Source organism: Phyllobates terribilis, unplaced genomic scaffold, assembly GCF_046119375.1.
Source record: "Phyllobates terribilis strain yellow unplaced genomic scaffold, ASM4611937v1 Scaffold_7__3_contigs__length_470593459, whole genome shotgun sequence".
Taxonomy (NCBI): Eukaryota; Metazoa; Chordata; class Amphibia; order Anura; family Dendrobatidae; genus Phyllobates; species Phyllobates terribilis.
Genome location: NW_027362767.1, coordinates 428,439,449 through 428,465,286, shown reverse-complemented (window position 1 = coordinate 428,465,286; position 25,838 = coordinate 428,439,449). Strand labels below are relative to the sequence as shown.

Below are 25,838 nucleotides of genomic sequence, written 5' to 3'. Positions count from 1 at the left end.
CCAAGAAGAATGGGCAGCTTTACCATCTGAGAAAATAAAGAACCTCATCCACAACTACCACAATAGACTTCAAGCTGTCATTGATGTTAGAGGGGGCAATATACGGTATTAAGAACTGGGGTATGTGAACTTTTGATCAGGGTCCTTTGGATGTTTTTGGTTGTCATTAAGATTTAAAAAGAGAAAACACAGTAGTTTGACAATAAATGGCTTCACCCAACCAATAACCGTGAGTGGAGAAAAAGGTTTTTTGTTATCATTCATATTCTCTGAAACAAGGACAAGAAAGGAAAAATTCTGCCGGGGTATGTAAACTTTTGAGCACAACTGTATATATGAGCACTAATAAATAATTCAGTCTGCATTGTCTACTTTATAGATTTGTACAGATCTAAAACTTCTAAACTTACGTTCGCTTTGTGGTCCACGAAATGATGTTTGAACTGAAAAGAAGAAAAAAATGAAGAGAAATGTTTAAGGTAGAAATCAGGAGATGAGATTTCTGTAGAATGCAGGAGACGAGTCATAAATCACTTCTACAGCACAATGTCTTACATTGACAATTCATGCAACTTACAGTGAAGATTCAGGCATCACTGATGGGATTATCTGTTTTTAACCTGTAATTACCTTTTCGTCCTCTCATGTAGATCACAATACCAGCAATCAGAAAAACTCCTCCCAAGACAAATCCACCAATTCCAGTTGCCATCTTACTTTTTGCCGAGTCTGAGATCTGTGGATCTGTAAAATGGAAAAAAAAACACCTGATTTATTTGAATACTTTTTTTATATAGAAAAATCATTTTGCTACATGAAGAATCATGGGACACAAAACATAGTATCAAATGCAGTTTCATGTAGATAAATGTAATGTCATGCAGTGGAGAGAAAAAAAAACAACAAGAACCAATTACACATACAGTATAATAATAAAACACTGAGTACAACGGTCACTGGACAAGACTTGGGTGTACAGGTGGACGGCAAACTATACTTTTGTGACTGGAGCCAGGCAGCTGCTGCCAAGGCAAATAAAATCATGGGAGACATTAAAAGAGGCAGAGATGTACATGACAAAAACATAGTTTTCCTATCCTACTGTTTTGTTTTGATTAAGCAATTCATGTTCTTGTTCATGTTGTGCTGCTGTGATACACTTTATTGATCTTGAGGGAAATTGCAGTATCGTATCATGTCGCATACAAAGTCACTGGTGCGGCCGCACTTATATACTGGGTAGTTTTGGGCTCCGGTGTACAATAAAGACAGAGCTGAACTGGAGCCGGGGCAGAGGAGAGCGACCGAGGTTGTTAAAAGAATAGGTGACTGCAGAAGACGGGTTAGGCTATGTGCCCACGATGCGTTTCCGTAGCGGTTATTCTGCAGCAGAAACGCATTAAAATCACTTGTTAAGAGGTCTGGTATGTAGCCCAATGATAATCCGTATGTGCACATGCTGCAGAAATTTCCGCTGTGGATTATCATTGCGGATATATCCGCAGCACAACCAATTTGGGTGCGATTTCGCGGCAAAATCGCGCCCATTGACTTGCATTGAGCCGCATCAAATTCACATGTCTAGATATTGACATGCAGATTTGATGCGGTTCAATGCGCGGCTGGTACCCGGGTCGGGAGAGTAGACTGCTGCTCCTCTCATCCGACTGTTGCTCTAGCTCATAACAGCGAAAGCAGTGTGCATGGGAGAAGCAGCAGCCAGCCTCTCCCAGCCCGCGTGCCAGCGCAAGTAAAAAAAAAAAATAATAATAATAATCTTCATACTCACTTCTCCGGCGGGGTCCTCCTCGGGGGCGATGTTGACTCGGCAGCGGCTTCCGGTACACAAAGCGGGGCGCCGGCTCGTGCCCCGCAGTGTGCTTGCAGAACCTGCGGTGACGTCACTGGTCACGCGACCATCAGGTGATCTGTGAAGTCACCGATCACCTGATGGTCGCGTGACCAGTGCCGCAACAATCAGCTGATGGTCACGTGACTCATGACCGACCAGCTGATGCTGAAGCAGGTGAGCGTGGGAAAATTCACAAGAATTCTCCGAGGCTCTCTTAGTCACCGGGGCTCATCAGCTGATCTTCAGCTGATGAACCCCAGTGACCCCCACTGCAGCACTGTATACGGATAGGGGTGATTTTACACCCTGTCAGTATACAGTGCTGTATTCTACAGCTGTGACATCAGTGGTAGCTGATGTCACAGCTGTAGAAATGATCCGGTTCGTCGTGGGACATTCGCCGCTGATGGATTATGTCGTTGACGGTGGACAGGTGAGGAATATTGCGGTTTGGTTTTTTTACGTTTTTTTCAGGAGATCGAGGACTTCGCGGACCCATGTAATAAAAGAAATTCTAGAACCATGTCTGTTTTATTTCATTAAAATAATTTTTTCTGGCCGTGTCTTTTTTTGAAAAAGCGCCATTCACTTTACCTCGCAGTTAGTAATGGGGGAGTCTTATAGACGCCCTCCATTACTAACCTGGGCTTCAATACAAGGGTGAACCCCAACCACATTACCCCACCGCTACAGGGCAGCGGCGAAGAGCAAGGTTAAGCGCCAGATTTGTTGCATCTTATGGAGGAGCCATTTCTGGGACTGCTGAGGGGTGATATTAATAGTCGCAGAGGGGTCTATTATTCATGGCCCCATCCATGGCTATTAATATCAGCCCACAGCTGTCTGTTTAGCCTTTGCTAGCTAGATTTTATAGGGGGACCCCACGTCAATTTTTTTTCTGGGGTCCCCCTGTAATCTAGCCAGTAAAGGCTAAACAAACAGCTGTGGGCTGATATTAATAGCCATGGAACATATTGGCTAATGGTCCCTTCTGCGGCTACTAATATCAGCCCCCCAGCAGTCAGCTTTCCCTCTGCTGGTTATAAAAATGACGCTGGAGCTCACGCCATTTTTTTAAAAATTTTTAGGCTGTGTGCCCATAATTCAGACGTAGCAGCGCTTTGGACGCAAATTTTTGCTGCGTCCAAAACATTGCATTCTATTTAAAGCAGGTAAATCCACATGTGTTCACTGAACCATGCGGATTTACCACATTCAATACTTTCTACTTCTAGTGGTCAAATTTCTGTTGCAGAGACTAGCGACTCCGCAAGAGATATTGACATGCTGCGGTCCTGAAAGACGCACCGCATGTCAGTGTCCACGGGTGATCCGCAGCCTCTGATGCACGCATAATGGCCATGGGAATTCTAGAGATCCCATCTACTATAATGTAACATCTGGACGCTGCAGGTTTGACGCTGTATAAACACGCAGCGTCAAACCTGCAGCGGCTCCTTATCATGGCCACGTACCCAAACTTACCCGCAGCGTATCAATTTCTGTAGCAGACAAGCCAGTCTACGCTGCAGAGTTTGACTGATTGCAGTGTCATTATATGCGGTGGATTCACATGTACCGACAACAAAAGTGCGGCATTAGAACACCGCGTTTACGTTTTGGACGCAATATAAATACGTTGTGTCCAAAGTGCTGCTGAGTGCTGATCAGAGAGGGGGGACAAGTAGTGACTAACGAACCAGCTGTGAGATGTTAATTTTGGTCAGGAAAATATTTGCCTAGTGGCACCTTCCCAGGCTAAAATTAGCAGCTCACAGCAGCCGCATAAATTACGTGAATAGAAATGCTAATGAAGGCGGGGTGAATGGGACTAGCTGACACCCAGCTCTTTTTTTTGGTGATGTCAAGGTGTCAGTCAGACCTTTTCATGACAAAACAAAGTAAAAAAACACAAAGAGACAGTGTATAAAACTTTATATGAAATACAACAGACATTCTTTATTCATTTAAATGAACCAATATACTCACCCCAGCTCTAGGGTAATCCAAGGGCTTAAGCAATGTCCCACCAACTTTATTTAGCTTTTATTTAGCTTTTGAGCATCCAAAAGTTAATAAAGCATCCAAAGGATGCTCAAAAACGCTTAAAAAAAGCTTAAAAAAACGCATGTAAAATGCATCAAAAACGCATGTTTTTTTTTCTGCCAGGGAGAGGCAAAAACAATCAGGAAATTTCTGCTTCAAATCTGCATTGTGGGCCTTATCAGACTGGGGTTATTCAGTTTGGAAAAATTGCCTTAGAGTCAATCTAATTACAGATATACAGTGGTGGCCAAAAGTATTGGCACCCCTGCAATTCTGTCAGATAATACTCAGTTTCTTCCTGAAAATGATTGCAATCACAAATTCTTTGGTATTATTCTCTTCATTTAATTTGCTTGCAAGGAAAAAACACAAAAGAGAATGAAGCAAAAATCAAATCATTGATCATTTCACACAAAACTCCAAAAATGGGCCAGACAAAAGTATTCACACCCTCAGCCTAACACTTGGTTGCACAACCTTTAGCCAAAATAACTGCAAACAACCGCTTCCGGTAACCATCAATGAGTTTCTTACAATGCTCTGCTGGAGTTGTAGACCATTCTTCTTTGGCAAACTGCTCCAGGTCCCTGATATTTGAAGGGTGCCTTCTCCAAACTGCCATTTTGAGATCTCTCCACAGGTGTTCTATGGGATTCAGGTCTGGACTCATTGCTGGCCACCTTAGAAGTCTCCAGTGCTTTCTCTCAAACCATTTTATAGTGCTTTTGGAAGTGTGTTTTGGGTCATTGTCCTGCTGGAAGATCCATGACCTCTGAGGGAGACCCAGCTTTCTCACACTGGGCCCTACATTATGCTGCAAAATTTGTTGGTAGTCTTCAGAATTCATAATGCCATTCACACGGTCAAGCAGTCCAGTGCCAGAGGCAGCAAAGCAACCCCAAAACATCAGGGAACCTCCGCCATGTTTGACTGTAGGGACCGTGTTCTTTTCTTTGAATGCCTCTTTTTTTTTCCTGTACACTCTATGTTGATGCTTTTTCCCAAAAAGCTCTACATTCGTCTCATCTGACCAGAGAACATTCTTCCAAAACGTTTTAGGCTTTCTCAGGTAAGTTTTGGCAAACTCCAGCCTGGCTTTTTTATGTCTCTGGGTAAGAAGTGGGGTCTTCCTGGGTATCCTACCATACAGTCCCTTTTCATTCAGACGCCGACGGATAGTACGGGTTGACACTGTTGTACCCTCGGACTGCAGGGCAGCTTGAACTTGTTTGGATGTTAGTCGAGGTTCTTTATCCACCATCCGCACAATCTTGCGTTGAAATCTCTCGTCAATTTTTCTTTTCCGTCCACATCTAGGGAGGTTAGCCACAGTGCCATGGGCTTTAAACTTCTTGATGACACTGCGCACGGAAGACACAGGAACATTCAGGTCTTTGGAGATGGACTTGTAGCCTTGAGATTGCTCATACTTCCTCACAATTTGGTTTCTCAAGTCTTCAGACAGTTCTTTGGTCTTCTTTTTTTTCTTCATGCTCAATGTGGTACACACAAGGACACAGGACAGAGGTTGAGTCAACTTTAATCCTTGTTAACTGGTTGCAAGTGTGATTTAGTTATTGCCAACACCTGTTAGGTGCCACAGGTAAGTTACAGGTGCTGTTAATTACACGAATTAGAGAAGCATCACATGATTTTTCGAACAGTGCCAATACTTTTGTCCACTCCCTTTTTTAGGTTTGGTTTCGAATTATATCCAATTTGGCTTTAGGACAATTCTTTTTGTGATTTTTCATTGAAGACAAATTAAATGAAGATAATAATACCAAAGAATTTGTGATTGCAATCATTTTCAGGAAGAAACTGAGTATTATCTGACAGAATTGCAGGGGTGCCAATACTTTTGGCCACCACTGTATGAATGGACAGTAGAGAGATCTGTATAATGGTCTTCTACACATAATCCTGAAGACCCCCATGCCCGTCATGACCGTAATCCTATGTAGACCAGATGGTGATCTTTACTATACACTGTGTGCAGAATTATTAGGCAAGTTGAATTTTAGAGGATTATTTTTATTATTGATCAACAGCTAAGTTCTCAATCAACCCAAAAGACTCATAAATATCCAAGCTTAATATTTTTGGAAGTTGGAGTGGGTTTTTTTAGATTTGGCTATCTTAGGAGGATATTTGTTTGTGCAGGTAACTATTACTGTGCAGAATTATTAGGCAACTTAATAAAAAACAAATATAATCCCATCTCACTTGTTTATTTCTAAATTTTGTGCACCGATATTGGTTTACCTGGTGAAAATAAACATTTCTGACAAGCAAAAACAAAAACTCAAAAAAATTAGTGATGAATATAGCCACCTTTCTTTATGATGACACTCAGCAGCCTTCCTTCCATAGATTCTGTCAGTTGCTTGATCTATTATCGATCAAGATTGCGTGCAGCAGTCACCACAGCCTCCCAGACACTGTTCCGAGAGGTGTACTGTTTTCCCTCCCTGTAGATCTCACATTTTATGATGGACCACAGGTTCTCTACGGGGTTCAGATCAGGTGAACAAGGGGGCCATGTCATTATTTTTTCTTCTTTTAGACCTTTACTGGCCAGCCACGCTGTGGAGTAGTTGGATGTATGTGATGGAGCATTGTCCTGCATGAAAATCATGTTTTTCTTGAACGATACCGACTTCTTCCTGTACCACTGCTTGAAGAAGTTGTCTTCCAGAAACTGGCAGTAGGTCTGGGAGTTCAGCTTCACTCCATCCTCAACCAGAAAAGGTCCCACAAGTTCATCTTTGATGATACCAGCCCATACCAGTACCCCACCTCAACCTTGCTGGCGTCTGAGTCGGAGTGGAGCTCTCTGCCCTTTACTGATCCAGCCTCTGGCCCATCCATCTGGCCCATCAAGAGTCACTCTCATTTCATCAGTCCATAAAACCTTTGAAAAATCAGTCTTAAGATATTTCTTGGCCCATTCTTGACGTTTTATCTTGTGTTTTTTGTTCATAGGTGGTCATTTTTCAGCCTTCCTTACCTTGGCCATGTCCCTGAGTATCGCACACCTTGTGCTTTTTAATACTCCAGTAACGTTGCAGCTCTGAAATATGGCAAAACTGGTGGTGAATGGCATCTTGGCAGCTTCACGCTTGATTTTCCTCAATTCATGGGCAGTTATTTTGCGCCTTTTTTGGCCAACACGCTTCTTGTGACCCTGTTGGCTATTTGCCATGAAACGCTTGATTGTTCGGTGATCACGCTTCAAAAGTTTGGAAATTTCAAGACTGCTGCATCCCTCTGCAAGACATCTCACAATTTTGGACTTTTCAGAGCCCATCAAATCTCTCTTCTGACCCATTTTGCCAAAGGAAAGGAAGTTGCCTAATAATTAAGCACACCTTATAAAGGGTGTTGATGTCATTTGTCGACACCCCTCCTCATTACAGAGATGCACATCACCAGATTTACTTACTTGGTAGTTGGCTCTCAAGCCTATGCAGCTTGGAGTAGGACAACATGTATAAAACGTATCATGTCATCAAAATACGCATTTGCCTAATAATTCTGCACGCGGTGTATACTGTGGTATTGCTGTATAAGTTACAAGCGATCAGATAATCGCAAGTTCAAGTCTCCAAAGGAGACATCCAAATACTGGAGAGTGAAAAAAATATATAAAATGTTCTAATCGTCCCCCTTTTCCTCACATTAAAAATAAACAAATAAAAAAAATTAACATACATGGTATCATTGTGTCCATAAAAGTCAGAACAAATCAAAATATATAATTAACCTAATAGGTAAACCGCGTAATGAGAAAAAATCGAAATGCCAGAATTGTGTTTAAGTCGGCGCAAAAAAATAAAATAGCATTTGAAGCGATAAAAGAATAATACCCACCCAAAATGGTATCATAAAATGTCAGCTCACCACACAAAAAACAAGCTCTCATATAGCGCCATCGGCGGAAAAATGAAAACGTCAACAAAAGATTTTTTTTAAGAATGTACAATTTTTTTTTCATGACAACTAAAAAAATAAAATAAACTATACAATTTTGGTATCCACACAATTGTACTGACCAGGCGAATCACGTTACCAGGTCATTTTTACCAAACAATGACTGCTATAAAAACAAAACCCACAAAAACATTTGCAGAATTGTGTTTCATTTTCTTTTTCGCAATTTCACTGAACTTAGAATTTTATTCCTGTTTACCAGCGCATTAAATAGTAAAATGAATAGTGTCATTCAAAATTAAAACTCATCCCACAAAAAAAGAAGCCCTCAAATGGTTTTGTCAAATGAAAAAAAAAAGTTAGAAGTCTTGGAAAAATAGGGGGAAAAACAAAAGCGCAAAAGACAGAGCTGAGGAGGAGATATAGGACTTGCAGCATGTGGAGAAAAAGGGTTAAGAGTGGTTCAACAACATGAGGAGGAGATGTAGGTCGGTGCAGCACTGTGGAGAGGGTGAATAGGGTGGTAGATGAGGAGATGTAGGGCGGTGCAGTACTGTGGAGAGGATGAGTTGGGTGGTAGACAGGGATGATGAGGAGATGTAGGGCGGTGCAGCACTGTGGAGAGGGTGAATAGGGTGGTAGATGAGGAGATGTAGGGCGGTGCAATACTGTGGAGAGGATGAGTTGGGTGGTAGACAGATGAGGAGGAGATGTAGGGCGGTGCAGCACTGTGGAGAGGATGAGTAGGGTGGTAGACAGGGATGAGAAGGAGATGTAGGGTGGTGAAGCACTGTGGAGAGGATGAGTAGGGTGGTAGACAGGGATGAGGAGGAGATGTATGGCGGTGCATGACTGTGGAGAGGATAGATAGCATGGTAGACACAGATGAGGAGATGTAGGGCGGCGCAGCACTGTTAAGAGGATTAGTAGGGTGGTAGACAAAGATGAAGAGGAGATGTAAAGTTGTGCAGCACTGTGGCGAGCTTTCTGAGCAAGTGTGATAACTTTATGTTGTATTTTATAATGGATGAACAACCAGTGCAATGACTGGTACTGTAAGAAGGCGGACAGAAATATGGGCATGGTTGCTGAATTCAGTGAAATATTGGAGGAGTGTTCAGTTAGAAAAAAACTGATTAATAGTGAGTTACAATAATTAAAATAAGAATAAATCTGCACAACAATAAGAGTTTAAGAGTTTTTTGAGGTTTGGATAAGAAAATGTTGGATTCTGGATGGGTTTTTGAGGTGCAGATTGCATGAGTGAGTAAGTGGAAACTGGGAGAGAAGGAACGATCTGAGACAAATACAACCTCAAGAGAGCGGGCTGCCTGAGAGTTATGATAGCATCACACATAGAAATTGAAATACATGAAGTTTAGGTAGGTTAAAGAAAATCTGTCACCAGGTTTTTGCTAACTCATCTGAGAGCAGCCTGTTGTAGATAAAGAGATCCTGAATCCAACGATGTATTTCTTAGATTACTGGGTGCAGCCATTCTGACACAATCAGAGCTTTTAGATTTAGAATGAAGCAGAGCTGAGAAAGCAAACCCCACCCACATGAGAGCTAACCCCACCCACACCAGGATCTCCATGTACAAAGGACCCCCTCCTCCTTCTCAGGCTAGTGTTCCAGAATCACAGCAATGATAATCTACTGGTGCTAAAACAAACACTTCAGGCAAACAAATTCACTGAGCTTGTAAACAGGCAATGCTGAAATCTGTGTTTTAACCCCTACAGCATGCGGTCTTCAGCTTACATAGCAAAAACCTGCTAACAGATTCCCTTTAATAGAGGAAGGAAACACAAGTACCGTATTTTTCGGACCATAAGACGCACTTTTTTCCTCCAAAATTTCGGAGGAAAATGGGGGGTGCGTCTTATGGTCCGAATGTTGGGGGGGGTGTGTGTATATTTATGTGGGGTGTGGGGGGAGCGGTATCTGTAGAGTAGTGGGGCACAGGAGGCAGCAGCCGCCTGCTGCAGCCTGCACTGTCCACGCTGCTAAAGAAAATGAATATTCACAGCTCCCCACGCCCCATGGGCGTGGGGAGCACTGAATATTCATGCTCCATAATAGCGGTATACAGTGTAGCCGCGCTGCGGCTGCTGCCGGCTATCTCCTGTGCCCGCCTTTAATGAGCGGGCACAGGAGATAGCCGGCAGCAGCAGCAGCCGCAGCGCGGCTTCGCTGTGTGCCGGCTATGAAGGAGAGTGAAGTCACTGCTCCCCGCGCACACAGACCCGGCGTGGGGAGCAGTAACTTCTGGCAGCTGATCTCTCCATGTGAGCCGCGCATGGCAGTGACGTCATGCGCGGCTCACATGGAGAGATCAGTGCAGGCAGACAGGACGCAGCGCTGGAGGAGAGAAGAGAGGTGAGTATGAGTGTTTATTTTTTTTTAATGTGCAGCCTGATGGGGATTAGGGGTGCCATGCATACCAGGACAGGGATTAGGGGTGCCATGCATACCAGGACAGGGATTAGGGGTGCCATGCATACCAGGACAGGGATTAGGGGTGCCATGCATACCAGGACAGGGATTAGGGGTGCCAAGCATACCAGGACAGGGATGAGGGGTGCCATGCATACCAGGATAGGGATGATGGGTGCCATGCATACCAGGATAGGGATTAGGGGTGCCTGCACACCAGGACAGGGATGAGGGGTGCCATGCATACCAGGATAGGTATGAGGGGTGCTATGCATACCAGGATAAGGATAAGGGGTGCCATGCATACCAGGATGAGGATGAGGGGTGCCATGCATACCAGGACAGGAATGATGGGTGCCATGCATATCAGGATAGGTATGAGGGGTGCCATGCATACCAGGACAGGGATGAGGGGTGCCATGCATACCAGGACAGGAATGATGGGTGCCATGCATATCAGGACAGGGATGAGGGGTGCCAAGCATACCAGGACAGGGATGAGGGGTGCCATGCATACCAGGATAGGGATTAGGGGTGCCTGCACACCAGGACAGGGATGAGGGGTGCCATGCATACCAGGATAGGTATGAGGGGTGCCATGCATACCAGGATAAGGATAAGGGGTGCCATGCATACCAGGATGAGGATGAGGGGTGCCATGCATACCAGGACAGGAATGATGGGTGCCATGCATATCAGGATAGGTATGAGGGGTGCCATGCATACCAGGACAGGGATGAGGGGTGCCATGCATACCAGGACAGGAATGATGGGTGCCATGCATATCAGGATAGGTATGAGGGGTGCCATGCATACCAGGATAAGGATGAGGGGTGCCATGCATACCAGGATGGAAGGATGCCAGGCATACCAGGATGGGGATGGGGACCACATATATACCAGGATGGGGGATATTGTCAGAATTGGGGGATATTACCCTATACCAGTGTCAGCAGAAGACCCCCTCCCTCTTAAAAGTGCATCATGACCACATTTTTTGCTTACATTTTTATTTTTTTATTTTCCTCCTCTAAAACCTAGGTGCGTCTTATGGTCCAGTGCGTCTTATAGTCCGAAAAATACGGTAATTCAGTTTGCAAAAGATTCGGTTTCCAAACATACAACATGATGTTAGAGAACGATACAGTGCTTTGAAAATGTATCCATACCCCCTGTGAACTTTTCCACATTTTTACACATTACATCCACAAACTTAAAGCACCACTCCTGCGTTTTTTTTCATTGCACCCGCTGGAGTGGTGCTTTAAATGTAAGTCCCCTGCACCCTGTCATATACTCACCTTCTGCCGTCTTCACCGTTTTCCACGCCGCTCCTGTCAGTATCCTGTGAACAGTGTGCCTAAACCACATTTAGCGTCCAAATAATTGGCTTTTCTGTTGCAATGAGAGCCCGCTTAACTTACGGGTGCATGTCACCAGAAGCACAAGCTGGGCACAATGTATGGGCGCTACAATGACAGATTTTCAATTTTCATTTCATTCACTGCTGCTCGTTTCTGGAAGACACCCATGTATTGAAAACAGTCTCTACACCTGTAGATAAATCCCCAGAGGGGTCTAGTTTCCAAAATGGTGTCACTTGTGGGGGGTTTCCACTGTTTAGGCACATCAGGGGCTCTCCAAACGCAACGTGGCGTCCGCTAATTATTCAAGCAAATTTTACATTCAAAAAGTCAAATGGCGCTCCTTCCCTTCTGAGCCCTGCTGTGCTCCCAAACAGTGTTTTTTACCCCACGTATGGGGTATCTGCGTGCTCAGGGGAAATTGCACAACAAATTTTGGGGTCCATTTTTTCCTGTTACCCCTGCGAAAATAAAAAAAATTTGGGTCTAAATTAACATCTTTGTGAAAAAAGTTAAATGTTCATTTTTTTCTTCCACATTCCAAAAATTCCTGTGAAGAACCTGAAGGGTTAATAAACTTATTGAATGTAGTTTTGAGCACCTTGAGGGGTGCAGTTTTTAGAATGGTGTCACTTTTGGCTATTTTCTCTAATAAAGCCCCTCAACGTCACTTCAAATGTGATGTGGTCCCTAAAAAAATGGTTTTGTAAATTTTGTTGGAAAAATGAGAAATCGCTGGTCAATTTTTAACCCTTATAGCTCCCTACTTAAAAAAAAATTTTGGTTCCAAAATTGTGCTGATGTAAAGTAGACATGTGGGAAATGTTATTTATTAACTATTTTGTGTGACATATCTCTCTGATTTAAGGGCATAAAAATTAAAATTTTGAAAATTGCGACATTTTTAACATTTTCGCCAAATTTCCGATTTTTCACAAATAAACGCAACTGATATCGAAGGGGTGGTAGAGGTAAGAGTGCCAGCGAGGCTAGTCCTGATCTGGCCCACCCCAATAAGTTTGCAAAGTTGGCAGATGAGGGGAGTGACGGTACAGGGGTAGCACTACTGCAGCAAGGCATGTCCCCTGAAAGCCAGAGGAATGTCAGCTCCAGTAAAGAGGGAAATAGGAGAGTAGGGTAGGCCAGGCAGGTGCTGGTAGTGGGGGACTCAATTATTAGGGGAACAGATAGGGCAATCTGTCACAAAGACAGGGATCGTCGAACAGTGTGCTGCCTACCTGGAGCTCGAGTCCGGCACATCGCTGATCGGGTTGACAGATTACTGGGAGGGGCTGGTGAGGACCCAGCGGTCATGGTGCACATTGGCACAAATGACAAAGTTAGAGGTAGGTGGAAGGTCCTTAAAGATGATTTCAGGGAATTAGGCTGCAAGCTCAAAGCAAGGACCTCCAAGGTGGTATTCTCTGAAATACTACCGGTACCACGTGCCACGCCAGAGAGGCAACTGGAGATTAGGGAGATAAATAAGTGGCTCAAGAACTGGTGTAGGAAGGAGGGATTTGGGTTCCTGGAGAACTGGGCCGACTTCTCAGTTGGCTACAGACTCTACGCTAGGGACCGGCTGCACCTCAATGGGGAGAAAATGGCTAGAAGGTTGGAGGAGTGTTTAAACTAGGGATTGGGGGGGAGGGCATTCATTTTATAGGTGGGGAAGATAGTGCAGATAGTGACCTGGGCACAAATAAAGCAGTTGGAGGTGGGGGTTAGAACAGTCAATAAAGTAAGAAGGAATAGAGGTACAGAGAGACACATAAAATGCATGTACACTAATGCCAGAAGCCTCACCAACAAAATGGAGGAATTAGAATTAATTTTGTTGGAAAATAATTATGACATGGTAGGGATATCTGAGACGTGGCTGGACGAGAGCCATGACTGGGCAGTTAATTTACAGGACTATAGTCTGTTCAGAAATGACCGTACAAACAAGCGAGGGGGGGGGTGTTTATATGTAAAATCATCCTTAAAACCTGTCTTACCGGAGGATATATGTGAATCTAATGAAAATGTAGAGTCCCTGTGGGTGGAGATAAGGGGAGGGGGAAAAAATAATAAATTACTGATAGGGGTTTATTATAAGTCTCCAAAAATAATGGAAGTAGCGGAGAATATCCTCGTAAAGCAAATAGATGAAGCAGCGACTCAAGGAGAAGTCATTATTATGGGAGACTTGAACTACCCTGAAATACATTGGGGGACAGAAACATGTAGTTCAAGCAAAGGAAACAGGTTTTTGACTACTATGAGAGACAATTACCTTTCACAACTGGTTCAGGACCCAACAAGAAGGGGGGCACTGCTAGACCTAATATTAACCAATAGGCCAGACCGCATATCAAATATACGAGCTGGGGGTCACTTGGGTAATAGTGATCACAAAATAATACGTTTTCATGTAACCTTTAGTAAGATGTGTAGTAGAGGGGTTACAAGGACACTAAACTTCAGGATGGCAAATTTCCAACAGTTAAGAGATGATCTTAGTGCAATAAACTGGGACGATATCCTGAGACATAAAGCTACACAAAGCAAATGGGAGACATTTATTAACATCCTGAATAGGACCTGTGTACAATATATACCCTATGGGAATAAACATGCTAGAAATAGGAGGAAACCACTATGGCTAAATAGAGCTGTAAGGGGCGCAATAAGTGACAAAAAGAAAGCATTTAGAGAACTAAAGCAAGTAGGTAGCGATCAGGCATTAAATAAATACAGAAAATTAAATAAATTATGTAAAATACAAATCAAGGCAGCAAAGATTGAGGCAGAGAGAATCATTGCCAGAGAAAGTAAAAGTAACCCCAAAATATTCTTTAACTACATAAATAGTAAAAAACTAAAAAACGATAGTGTTGGCCCCCTTAAAAATAGTCTGGGGGAAATGGTGGATGAGGATGAGGAAAAAGCCAATATGCTAAATGATTTTTTTTCAACCGTATTTACACAAGAAAATCGCATGACAGAAAACATGATCAGTGATAACAAAAATTCTCCATTAAATGTCACTTGCTTAACCCAGCAGGAAGTACGGCGGCGTCTAAAAATCACTAAAGTTGACAAATCCCCGGGCCCAGATGGGATACACCCGCGAGTACTGCAGGAATTAAGTAACGTCATAGATAGACCATTATTTTTAATCTTTAAAGATTCCATAATAACAGGGTCTGTACCACAGGACTGGCGTATAGCAAATGTGGTGCCAATATTCAAAAAGGGGACAAAAACTGAACTTGGAAATTATAGGCCGGTAAGCTTAACCTCTACTGTGTGTAAAATCCTGGAGGATTTCCTAAGAGATGCTACACTAGAGTATCTGAAGAAGAATAACCTCATGACCCAAAATCAACATGGGTTTACGAGGGACCGTTCCTGTCAAACTAATCTGATCAGTTTTTATGAGGAGGCAAGTTCTGGACTGGACCAAGGAAATGCAGTGGATGTTGTGTATATGGACTTTTCAAAAGCTTTTGATACGGTTCCACACAAAAGGTTGATACATAAAATGAGAACATTGGGGATAGGGGAAAATATATGTATGTGGGTTAAGAATTGGCTCAGTGATAGGAAACAAAGGGTGGTTATTAATGGAAAACACTCAGACTGGGTCTCAGTTAACAGTGGGGTACCACAGGGGTCAGTATTGGGCCCCCTTCTTTTTAACATATTTATTAATGACCTTGTAGGGGGCATACAGAATAATATTTCATTATTTGCAGATGACACTAAACTCTGCAGAGTAATCAATACAGAGGAAGACAATTTTATATTACAGGAGGATCTATGTAAACTAGAAGCTTGGGCTGATAAATGGCAAATGAGCTTTAATGGGGATAAATGTAAGGTAATGCACTTGGGCAGAGGAAATAAAATGTATAATTATATGCTTAATTGTAAAACACTGGGCAAAACTGTAACTGAAAAAGACCTGGGTGTATTGGTGAACGACAAGCTCACGTTTAGTGGCCAGTGTCAGGCAGCTGCTGCAAAGGCAAATAAAATAATGGGATGCATTAAAAGAGGCATAGATGCTCATGAGGAGAACATAATTTTACCTCTATACAAGTCATTAGTGCGACCACACTTAGAATACTGTGTACAGTTCTGGTCTCCGGTGTATAAGAAAGACATAGCTGAACTAGAGCGGGTGCAGAGAAGAGCCACCAAGGTTATTAGAGGACTGGAGGGTCTGCAATACCAAGACAGGTTATTACACTTGGGGTTATTTACTGTGGAAAAAAGAAGGCTTAGGGGTGATCTTATTACTATGTACAAGTATATGAGGGGACAGTACAAAGACCTTTCTACTGATCTTTTTACCCTGAGGCCTGAGACGGGGACAAGGGGGCATCTTCTACGTCTGGAGGAAAGAAGGTTTAATCATAATCACAGACGCGGATTCTTTACTGTAAGAGCAGTGAGACTATGGATCTCTCTGCCGCATGATGTTGTAATGAGTGATTCACTGTTCAAATTTAAGAAGGGCATGGATGACTTTCTTGAAAAGTCTAATATTACAGGTTATAAATACTAGATTCCTTGATAGGGCATTGATCCAGGGAACTAGTCTGATTGTCGTATGGAGTCAGGAAGGATTTTTTTTCCCCCAATGTGGAGCTTAGTGTTTGCCACATGTTTTTTTTTTACCTTCCTCTGGATCAACATGTTAGGCTATGGGTTGAACTAGATGGACTTAGTCTTTCTTCAACCTTCAAAACTATGTTACTATGTAAATTTTACCACTATCATGATGTACAATATGTCACGAAAAAACAATCTCAGAATCAGGGAGATCTGTTGAAGCTCCAGAGTTATTACCACAAAGTGACAGTGGTCAGAATTGTAAAATTTGGCCTGGTCAGGAAGGTGAAAACAGGTTCGGGGGCGAAGGGGTTAATCTGTAATATTCTCAAAAAACCTCTGAGGTCTTCACAGAACAGCTGCATTTATACTGAGGATATATTACACACAGGTGGACTCAATGTATTAATTATGTGACTTCTGGAGGTGATTGGTCACTCAGGATTTTATTTAGGGGCATCAGACTATAGGGGGCTGAATATAAATGCACCTCACAATTTTCAGATATATATCTTTGAAATAATTAGAAAACCTTGTATAAATTCCTTCACACTTCACAAATACTTGCTACTTTGTGTTGCTATCATATAAAATCCCAATAAAAGACTTTTAGGCTATGTGCACACATTGAGTATTTGATTGCAGAAATTTCTGCAGCGGAATAGCGCATTTTTTTTAACTCATTTGAGTGTCGTCAATGATGAAAAACACACAGAGAATTAACATGCTGCAGATTATTTTCTGCACCAAATCTACAAGTCACAAATATTCAACGTGTGCATGACGCTTCAGTTTTCTCACTCACTTTGCTGGCATCAGGTTTTGTTTCAGGTTGTCACAAATCCGCACCAAAAAAGGTGACAAAAACGCACCAAATCAGCAACGTGTGCACACAACCTTAAGTTTGTGGGTGTAACGTGAAAAAATTTAGAAAAGTTCACGGGTTATGAATAGTTTTTCAAGGCACTGTATACATAAGATGTTGTGATGAAGAGAATTAAGTAGTCTCAAAAGCATCCTGCCATCACCTTTCCTTATTTCTACTCAGTCCAACATTCTAGAATAAAGTTTAGAGCACATATACTAGTGATGACCAAAAAAACTTACGCCAGTTTACTTGGAGTGGGGCCTCCAAGCTCTTGTGATGAACCTCGCAGGTAAAAGTGTCGCCTTTCTGAAACTCGGTCTCCAGCATCACAAGGATTTGGAAAGTCCAATCACCATTCCGAAAAAGCGCAGAAGACTGAACGTCCTCGGTTTCCTCCTGGCTATTCCGGTACCATTTCACCTCAACCTCAGATGGGTAGAAACCGAACACATTACATTGCAGGATGTGGCGCACGGTGTGTGGACCTTCATGTTGAGGCAGCACGGACACAACTATCTCAGGTTTAACTGAGAAAAAAAAATAAGCAGAGAAAAGTCATTGACAGAACTCGAATAAGTTGGTGGAAAAACACATAGCGAGCAGCTACTCAAGGGAAAAACAGAAGAAATGTAGAAACAAAATGGAGATCGCAAATCTTGTAGTTGTGTGAGTTTACATCTAAGTAGGGCAGAAATAGACTTTATTAGAAATAAGTGTATGGTTTAAAAAGAAAAGAAAAGCAGCTACAAATAATTATATAGCATACTACACTGTGTTCCAAATTATTATGCAAATAATATTTTCTCAGATTTTCCCAAATTACCTATATGAATTGCAGTCATTGTAATTTTCCAGTCAAATAACTATTAGAGTACAATTGAAAGGTTTTTGTAGAAACTGCCTATGATAACAGGATATTTTTTAAAAAATAAAACACTCAAACTGCACTCAAAATGCATGTTCCAAATTATTATGCACAGCAGAGTTTTCAACCTTTTCATTTTAATAAAGAACAAAAAAATGGTCATTTTTGAAATTATAATCATTAGCAGGTTATTACACACTGAAATCAAACAGTTTTCAACTCAAAACTTTATTCTAGGTGATGTTACATTTGCACATAGGACCCCTTGTTCGAAAGGAGCTTCTGAACTCTCTCGTCCATTGAATTAGTCAGGTTTTGGATGGTTTCTGCTTTAATTGTTTTGCATGAGGACAGAATACCCTCCCAGAGCTGTTGCTTAGATGTGAACTGCCTCCCGCCATCATAGACACTCCTTTTGATGATGCTCCAGAGGTTCTCAATGGGGTTGAGGTCAGGGGAGCATGGGGGCCACACCATAAGTTTGTCCCCTTTTGTGCCCATAGCAGCCAGAGATGCAGATGTGTTATGTGCAGCATGAGACGGGGCATTATCATGCATGAAAACGATCTTGCTGCGGAACGCACGGTTCTTCTTCTTGAACCATGGAAGGAAGTGCTATTTGAGAAACTCAACATACATTATGAAGTTCATCTTTACCCCTTCAGGGATCCTAAAGGGGCCAACAATCTCTCTCCCCATGATTCCAGCCTAAAACATTACTCCACCTCCTCCATGCTGGCGCCGTAGCCGTGTTTGCATGGGGTGTCCATCAACCAGCCATCCTCCACTCCATCCATCTGGACCATCGAGCGTTGCACGGCACTCATCGGTGAACAAAACAGTTCGATGGTCCAAATGGATGGAGTGGGCATAAAAGGGGACAAACTTATGGTGTGGGCCCCATGCTCCCCTGACCTCAACCCCATCAAACCTGATCCAGGTTTGTAGGTCGCCTTGCTCGCAGCCTTTTCAGCTTTGCCGATAAATTTTCAATCGGATTGAGATCAGGGCTTTGTGATGGCCACTCCAAAACATTGACTTTGTTATCCTTATGCCACTTTGTTACCATTTTGGCAGAATGCTTCGGGTCATTGTCCATTTGGAAAACCCATTTCCGCCGAAGCTTTAACTTCCTAGCTGATGTCTTGAGCTGTTGCTTCAGTATTGCCACAATCTTCTTTTCTCATGATGCCATCTATTTTGTGAAGTGCACCAGTCCTTCCTGCAGCAAAACAACCCCACAACATGATGCTGCCACCCCTGTATTTCACAGTTGGGATGGTGTTCCGATCATTATGCCCAAAAAGTTAAATTTTAGTTTTAGCAGACCACGGGACAGGTCTCCAAATATTAAAGTCTTTGTTCCTGTGTGCATCTGCAAACATTAATCTGACTTTTTTATTTTTCTTTGGAGTAATGGCTTCTTATTGGCAGAGTGGCCTTTCAGCCCATGTTGATACAGTACTCATTTCATTGTGGATATTGACATAATCTTACCAGCTTAAGCCATCATCTTCACAAGGTCTTTTGCTTTTGTCCTTGGGTTGATATGCACATGTCGGACCAAAGAACGTTCATCTCTGGGACACAGAACCCGTTTCCTTCCCGAGCGGTATGATGGCTGGACATTCCCACTTTGTTTGTATTTGTATATAATTGTTTGTACAGATGAACGAGGCACCTTCAGGCATCTTGAAATTGTACTCAAGCATGAGCCAGACTTGTGTAAGTCCACAATTCTCTTCCTGATATCTTGGGTGATTTCTTTAGACTTTCCCACGATGCTATACAAAGAAGCAGTGTGTTTCAGGTGTGCATTAAGATATATACACAGGTGTGTCTCTAACTTAGATGTTGCCAAAAACAGAAGCTTCCAAACACATGACATCATATGGGCAGTCCAGAATTGTTTAAAGGCATAGTAATCTTAGTGCATGAAAACTTTTGACTTTGCAGTAAGTAATAATAATGCCTTAAAACATTCTCTCTCTCATTATTCTGGCATTTGGCAAATATTAAAAATTATGGTAATCCTAATTGACCTAAAACGGGAAAGGTTTGTTCTGATTTCATGTCAAATATTGAGAAAAACATGCATATGAGTCTTTTTATATAGTGTATGCAAACTTCTGGTTTCACCTGTACCCCTCTCCTTTTTTTATTTTCCCCCATGTTTCCCCTTTCTTCTTTTTTCTAAAATGGATTTTGCTTAATCAGCTCTGGCAAAAATTAAGAGACCACTGCACAGTTTTCTAAAAATCCCCATCTCTACATGTCTGACAGCCATTTCATTCCAGTGTCAGTTGAATTCCAACCACAGTCCACCTCATTCTACTTAATGTGCTTCTGATTAGGTGATCACCTGAACCAAATCTTATGTAAGGAGAGGAAGTATAAAAAACACTGCTGTGGTCTTCACAATCCTCTTGCAATAGGACAAGCTGGATGGCAAAACGAGTGCTAGGAATAGCCCTAAAGAAGGGCTCAATTCTGGCTTTACTAGCAGAGGGATACAGTGAGCGTCATGTTGCCTCCAAAATTTCGAAGACGGCAGTCCATTACAACAAGGTCAAGCAGCAGACATTGGGGACAACAAAGCTACAGACCGGCAGAGGGTGAAAGCGACTCTCCACTGACTGGGATGACCATCATCTTATTCGATTGTCACTCAGCAACCACAGGATGACATCAAGTGACATACAAAAGGAATGGCAATGCTGCGAATTTGACTAACTCAATTGAAGTCAATGGGTGAAAAATGCACAAAGAATTGACATGCTGCGGATTTAAACGCACTGTAAATCCTGGCAGGAAAATTCCTGATCATGTGCACAGTACTCCAGGATTTTCATTGACTATGCTGGCAAAAGGATTCCCTAGAGTTTTTGGCCCATTTCAACTCGGAAAAAATGCTGCCAAAACACACCAAAAACGCACCGTGTGCGCACAGCCTACAGGCGTAAATGGCATTCATTCAGAGTCCATGCTGCTACTCAGGCTGTCAATCTCCTTTTGGACCCAGCACCGTATGAAGCCTCAAGATATACGTTAGAGACCATATAAAGGACACGCTAACCATAGCACAAGGACAATCAATTGCACAGGATTTTTAAGGCATGGACTTTGATTGAAGTCAGTGGGTCAAAAACAAGGCAAAAACACACAAAGAATGGACTGCGGGTCAGCAGCGTCGCCTGAAGAGATTACTCCTCCCATCAGGATATGGCTGCTGTCGCTAATAATAGCGGGAACAGGCGCTGCTGATGGGAAAAGTAGTCTACCAGCGGCACCTGTGTTACACATTGAAGAAAAAAAAAAAGTTTAACTAAATAACAATAAGAATATATAATACTCCTCTTAACACCTAATCTGCGATGCCCACATCACTTGTAAAAAATAATAAACCACCATATACTCACCTATCCGCCGTAATACACGTAATCCAAGTGTCCCACGGCGACCTGGCAGCCAGCAGTACATTGACAGGAGCGATCACGCCCCTCCAGGGTATAGCTCTGCGCAGCCATGATTGAGATCACCGGAGTTCGTCAGCTGACAAACTCCAGGGACCTCTGTCCCGGCTGCTCAGCTGATGTGACTGTTCTAGAAATAACCCAATCATAGTGGGACACTGGATTATGTCATCACTTCGGACTGGTAAAGATATGGTTGTTTTTTTTATTTTTTTTTACAGGTGACAATGGCTTCAAATGGAATGGGCCTTAGGTGAGTATAGAGTTGCTTTTTTATTTTCAGTTTTTTTACAGGAGACAATGGCATCGGGATTGGGCGTTAGGTAAGTATACCTGTGTTTTTTATTTTTAAATAAATGATTAAAATTGTGTGGACTTCTTTCAAATAAAGGATTTTTTTTCAGGCCGTGTCTTTATTTCAAAACCTTACTACGGGGTTAGTAATGGGGGTGTCTTATAGCCTGTCCACTACTAACCTTGGCTTCATGTCAGCTGCCAATACAAGGCTGACATGAACCCCAACCCTATTACCCCACTTGCCACCGCCACAGGGAAAGTGGTAAGAGCGGAGGCTAAGCGACAGATTTGGCGCATCTTATTGATGTGCCATTTCTGGGGCGCTGAGAGCTGATGTTATTAGCCACGAAGGGGGCAAGGATCCTTGGTCCCCTCCCTGGCTATTAATATCAGCCCCCAGCTGTCTGCCTAGCCTTTGCTGGATAGAGTTTATAGGGGGACCTCATGTCAATTCTTTTCTGGAGTCCCCTTATAATCTAGAAAATAAAAGCTCAGCAAACGGCTGTGGGCTATTATTAATAGCCAGGGAACATTTTTGGCTAATGACCACTTCCCTGTCTAGTAATAGCGGCCCTCAGTGGTCGGCTTTCCCTCTGCTGGTTATTAAAATGATGCGGAAGCCCACGCCATTTTTTTATTTAATTATTCATTTTATTTATTGTATAAGAAATCCCATGCTCACTATGCTTGTTTTTGACACTGCGTAAACTCACCCGCAGCATGTCAATTTCTGTAGCTTAGCGCAGATTTTGACCAATTGAAATGTCATTACATGCAGTAGATCCGCATGTACTGACAAAACAAGTGCGGCATTAATGGGATTAGGGGGTGGTGTCAGTAGCTGTAGTTGACACCAAGCGCTAGGTTTAGTAATGAAGAGGTTTCAGCAGACACCCTCATTACTAAACCTGTACATAAAGTTAAATAAACACACACAAAACACTTTATTTGAAATAAAACAGACATTCTTTAATCATTTAAATTAACCCAACGGTAATCTAAGGGTTACCCTATACCCCTCAAGGAACTTATCTAGCTGTATTCACCAGGTGCTTCACAGAATTTTATAAAGTTGAGCCATGAAACTGAAACAATATATTTTTACCACATAAATGTAGTTTTTGCCCCACATTTTTCATTTCTACAAGGGTAACAAGAAAAAATGGACAGTACAATATGTTGTGCAATTTCTCCTGAGTATGCTGATACCTCATATGCGGTGGAAAACTACTGTTTGGGTGCAAGGCAGGGCTCGGAAGGGAAAGAGCGCCATTTGAATTCTGGAGCACCATTTTGGCTGGAATAGATTACAGATGCCATGTCACATTTGAACAGTTCCTGACATGGTAAAAGAGCAGACACAGCAACAAGTCACCCCATTTTGGAAATTACATCTCTTGAGGAATTCTTTTAGGTGTGTAGAGAGCATTTTTAAACCACAGACGATTCACAGAATTGTATAATATTGGGCTAAGTCAATGGAACATTTTTTCCACTAAAATGTTGCTTTGGCCACAAATTTTTAATTTTCAGATAACAGGATAAAGTGAATAGCACAATTTGTCAGGCAATTTCTCCTGAGTACACCAATACCCCATATGTGGTCGAAAACTAATTTTGTAGGCACAGTGCAAAGCTCAAAAGGGAAGAAGCGTCATACTGGAGTTCAGATTTTGCTGGAATGATTTGAGGGTGTCATGTCACATTGGCAGGGTTCCCTCATAAGTGACCCCATTTTACAAACTACACCTCTCAATGAATTCATCTAGGGGTGTAGTGGTCATCTGGACACCACATGTGCCTCAGAGAATTTTATACCATTGGGCAGTGAAGAAAGAAGAATTACATTTTTACCACTAAAATGTTTTCCAGTGCATGCTGGCATACTCAAACGAATCGTCATTAAGGGGCAGAGGCTGCAGTCACTGCCACAGTTTTTAACCTGTCCCTGACACAATGCGTCATTGGATACCTTCATTTTAGGGGCTGGGCTAGTCCCTCCTCTACTGAGAATGTTAGTTGTCAATGCCAACAAATAAGCAGGAGATTTGTCACTGTACAATGTGCACAATGACAGTGCACTCTCTTTCTGGCTATGGTCAACAGAGCACACTGTCAGTGTGTGTTGTAAGAAGGTTACCTGGCATGCAGAGACCAGCACTGTCTCCACAACTGACATATATTTAATTTGAGTGAATTGTTTAAGGGTGCTTTCACATTGTGTCCAGGCACCCGTTCGGTGGCCCTGTCAACGCTTATGTCCGAACCCCCTGCAAAATGGGACTTGGGTGTATGTACCAACAAGGCCATAGACTGTAAATGTGAAGGCAGAGTGAACGTGGAGGCGGACACTCAAACGTAGTAGACTGGTGTCCACTTCCAGTAGACGTATATGCCCGAAAATGATGCATGACAAAGCACACATTCGCTCTGCTGGCACATTTATAGTCTATGGCCCTGTTGGCCTATACACCCGATTACCGTTTTGCGGTGGGTTCGAACGCAAGACCAGACAGGACCACTGAACAGCCACCTAAAAATTTCAAAAATTGCAGATAACCTAGAAAGATTTATTTTTAACTAATACAGCAGTAAATACTGAGTCTTCTACTCACACTAATTAGGGGAAAGTATTTAACCGGTTTGTTCCATCACTAAATATCATATTCATTGTATAGCTAAATGAATATTGTTTGCCCTTTAATGTACTGCTGCAGGGTATTTGTGTATTGTAAAATACTTCCCGGCTGCCAGTTTCTGCATCACGTGACCAAAGTTGTGACTGGCCTGATTATTCCAGTGTTTGCTGGGTGGACCAGAAATCACTGCTCAATGTAAGTCTATTTGACTCAGCACGAGACTTACATTAGGTCACAGCCCCACTATCAGTATTCAGTCAGTATTTTTTCTCAGGAGTGGGAGCCAAAACCAGGAGTGGGTGATAAATGCAGAATTGGTGACTTGTTTCTATTATACCTTTTCTCTGATTGTTCCTCACCTGGTTTTGGCTCCCACTCCTGAGAAAAAATACTGACCGAATACTGACCAAATACTGATAGTGGGGCCGTGGCCTTAGAGAGAAAGTCATGGTTAGTAGTGACTTCTGGCCAGCCAGAGCTCCGGTCACAAGATGGTGCCGAGGGCCCAATGTGGCGCTGGATACAGTAGAGGACAGTCAATGGTAAGTATTTACTACACACAGGGAACATACACTGCATTGCACCCCAGAGTGGTACTTTAACCTCTTCACGACCTTTGATGGAAACTTCTGACATAGCAATCATGCTAGCATAGAAGCTGTGCCAATGTGATCACCGCCAGGAGCTCGGAGTAAGTAATAGCTGAGCTCAGGACCAGTGCCCGCTCCGCACCGGGCCATTTAACCCCCTAAATGCCGCAATCGATATTGATCACAACATTTAGGAGGAGCCCACACGATATCATCGAGAGGGACGATCGTTATCATGACAACCTCCAGGTCAGCAATGCTGGCCTTGTTAGACCATGCTAGGAGCATGGTCTAAGAGGTGTATGTTAGTGCAGCATTGACAAGTATAATGCATTGCAAATTGCAATGCATTATGCCAGCGATCAAAGTAATGAAAGTTAAAGTGCAATAGATGACCTATTTTTCAAAAAATTGTAAAAATATACATAAAAAAATATATATATAAAAAATCACAATTAAAAAAATAAATAAAAAATATTATACCAATAAATACATGTAGTTATGTAAAAAAAAAAAAAAGTACAAAAGTACACATATTTGGTACCGCCACATCCATAATGACCCGAACTATAAAATTGTCACACTTGTTAACCCCCCAGTGAACTTCGTAAAAAAATAAAAATAAAACATGAAGCAAAAGACTATGCTTATTCATCATACCACCTAACAAAAAGTGAAATAAAACGCAATCAAAAAGATGAATTGTAAATAAAAATGGTACTGCTAAAAACGTCACCTCGTCCTGCAAAAAAACAAGTCACTATACAGCTCCATCACCAAATAAGTATTATAGCAAAATACATTAGATTATAGATTATATACAGCAATATTAACCCCAAGTCACAGGAACAAATCAACAATGTGGTA

The 25,838-nt window shown here is 42.4% G+C and overlaps 1 protein-coding gene across 1 annotated transcript in view; it reads right to left on the bottom strand.

Annotated features, from left to right (window-relative positions):
- Positions 1-25,838, bottom strand: part of LOC141155204 (H-2 class II histocompatibility antigen, E-S beta chain-like) — a 127,363-nt gene that overhangs the window by 7,505 nt on the left and 94,020 nt on the right. The window contains exons 3-5 of the mRNA XM_073641946.1: positions 17,347-17,634; positions 631-744; positions 411-443 (exon numbers count right to left, since the gene is read on the bottom strand). Of these exons, the coding sequence (XP_073498047.1) occupies positions 411-443; positions 631-744; positions 17,347-17,634 (435 nt within the window). The remainder of the gene's footprint in view (positions 1-410; positions 444-630; positions 745-17,346; positions 17,635-25,838) is intronic.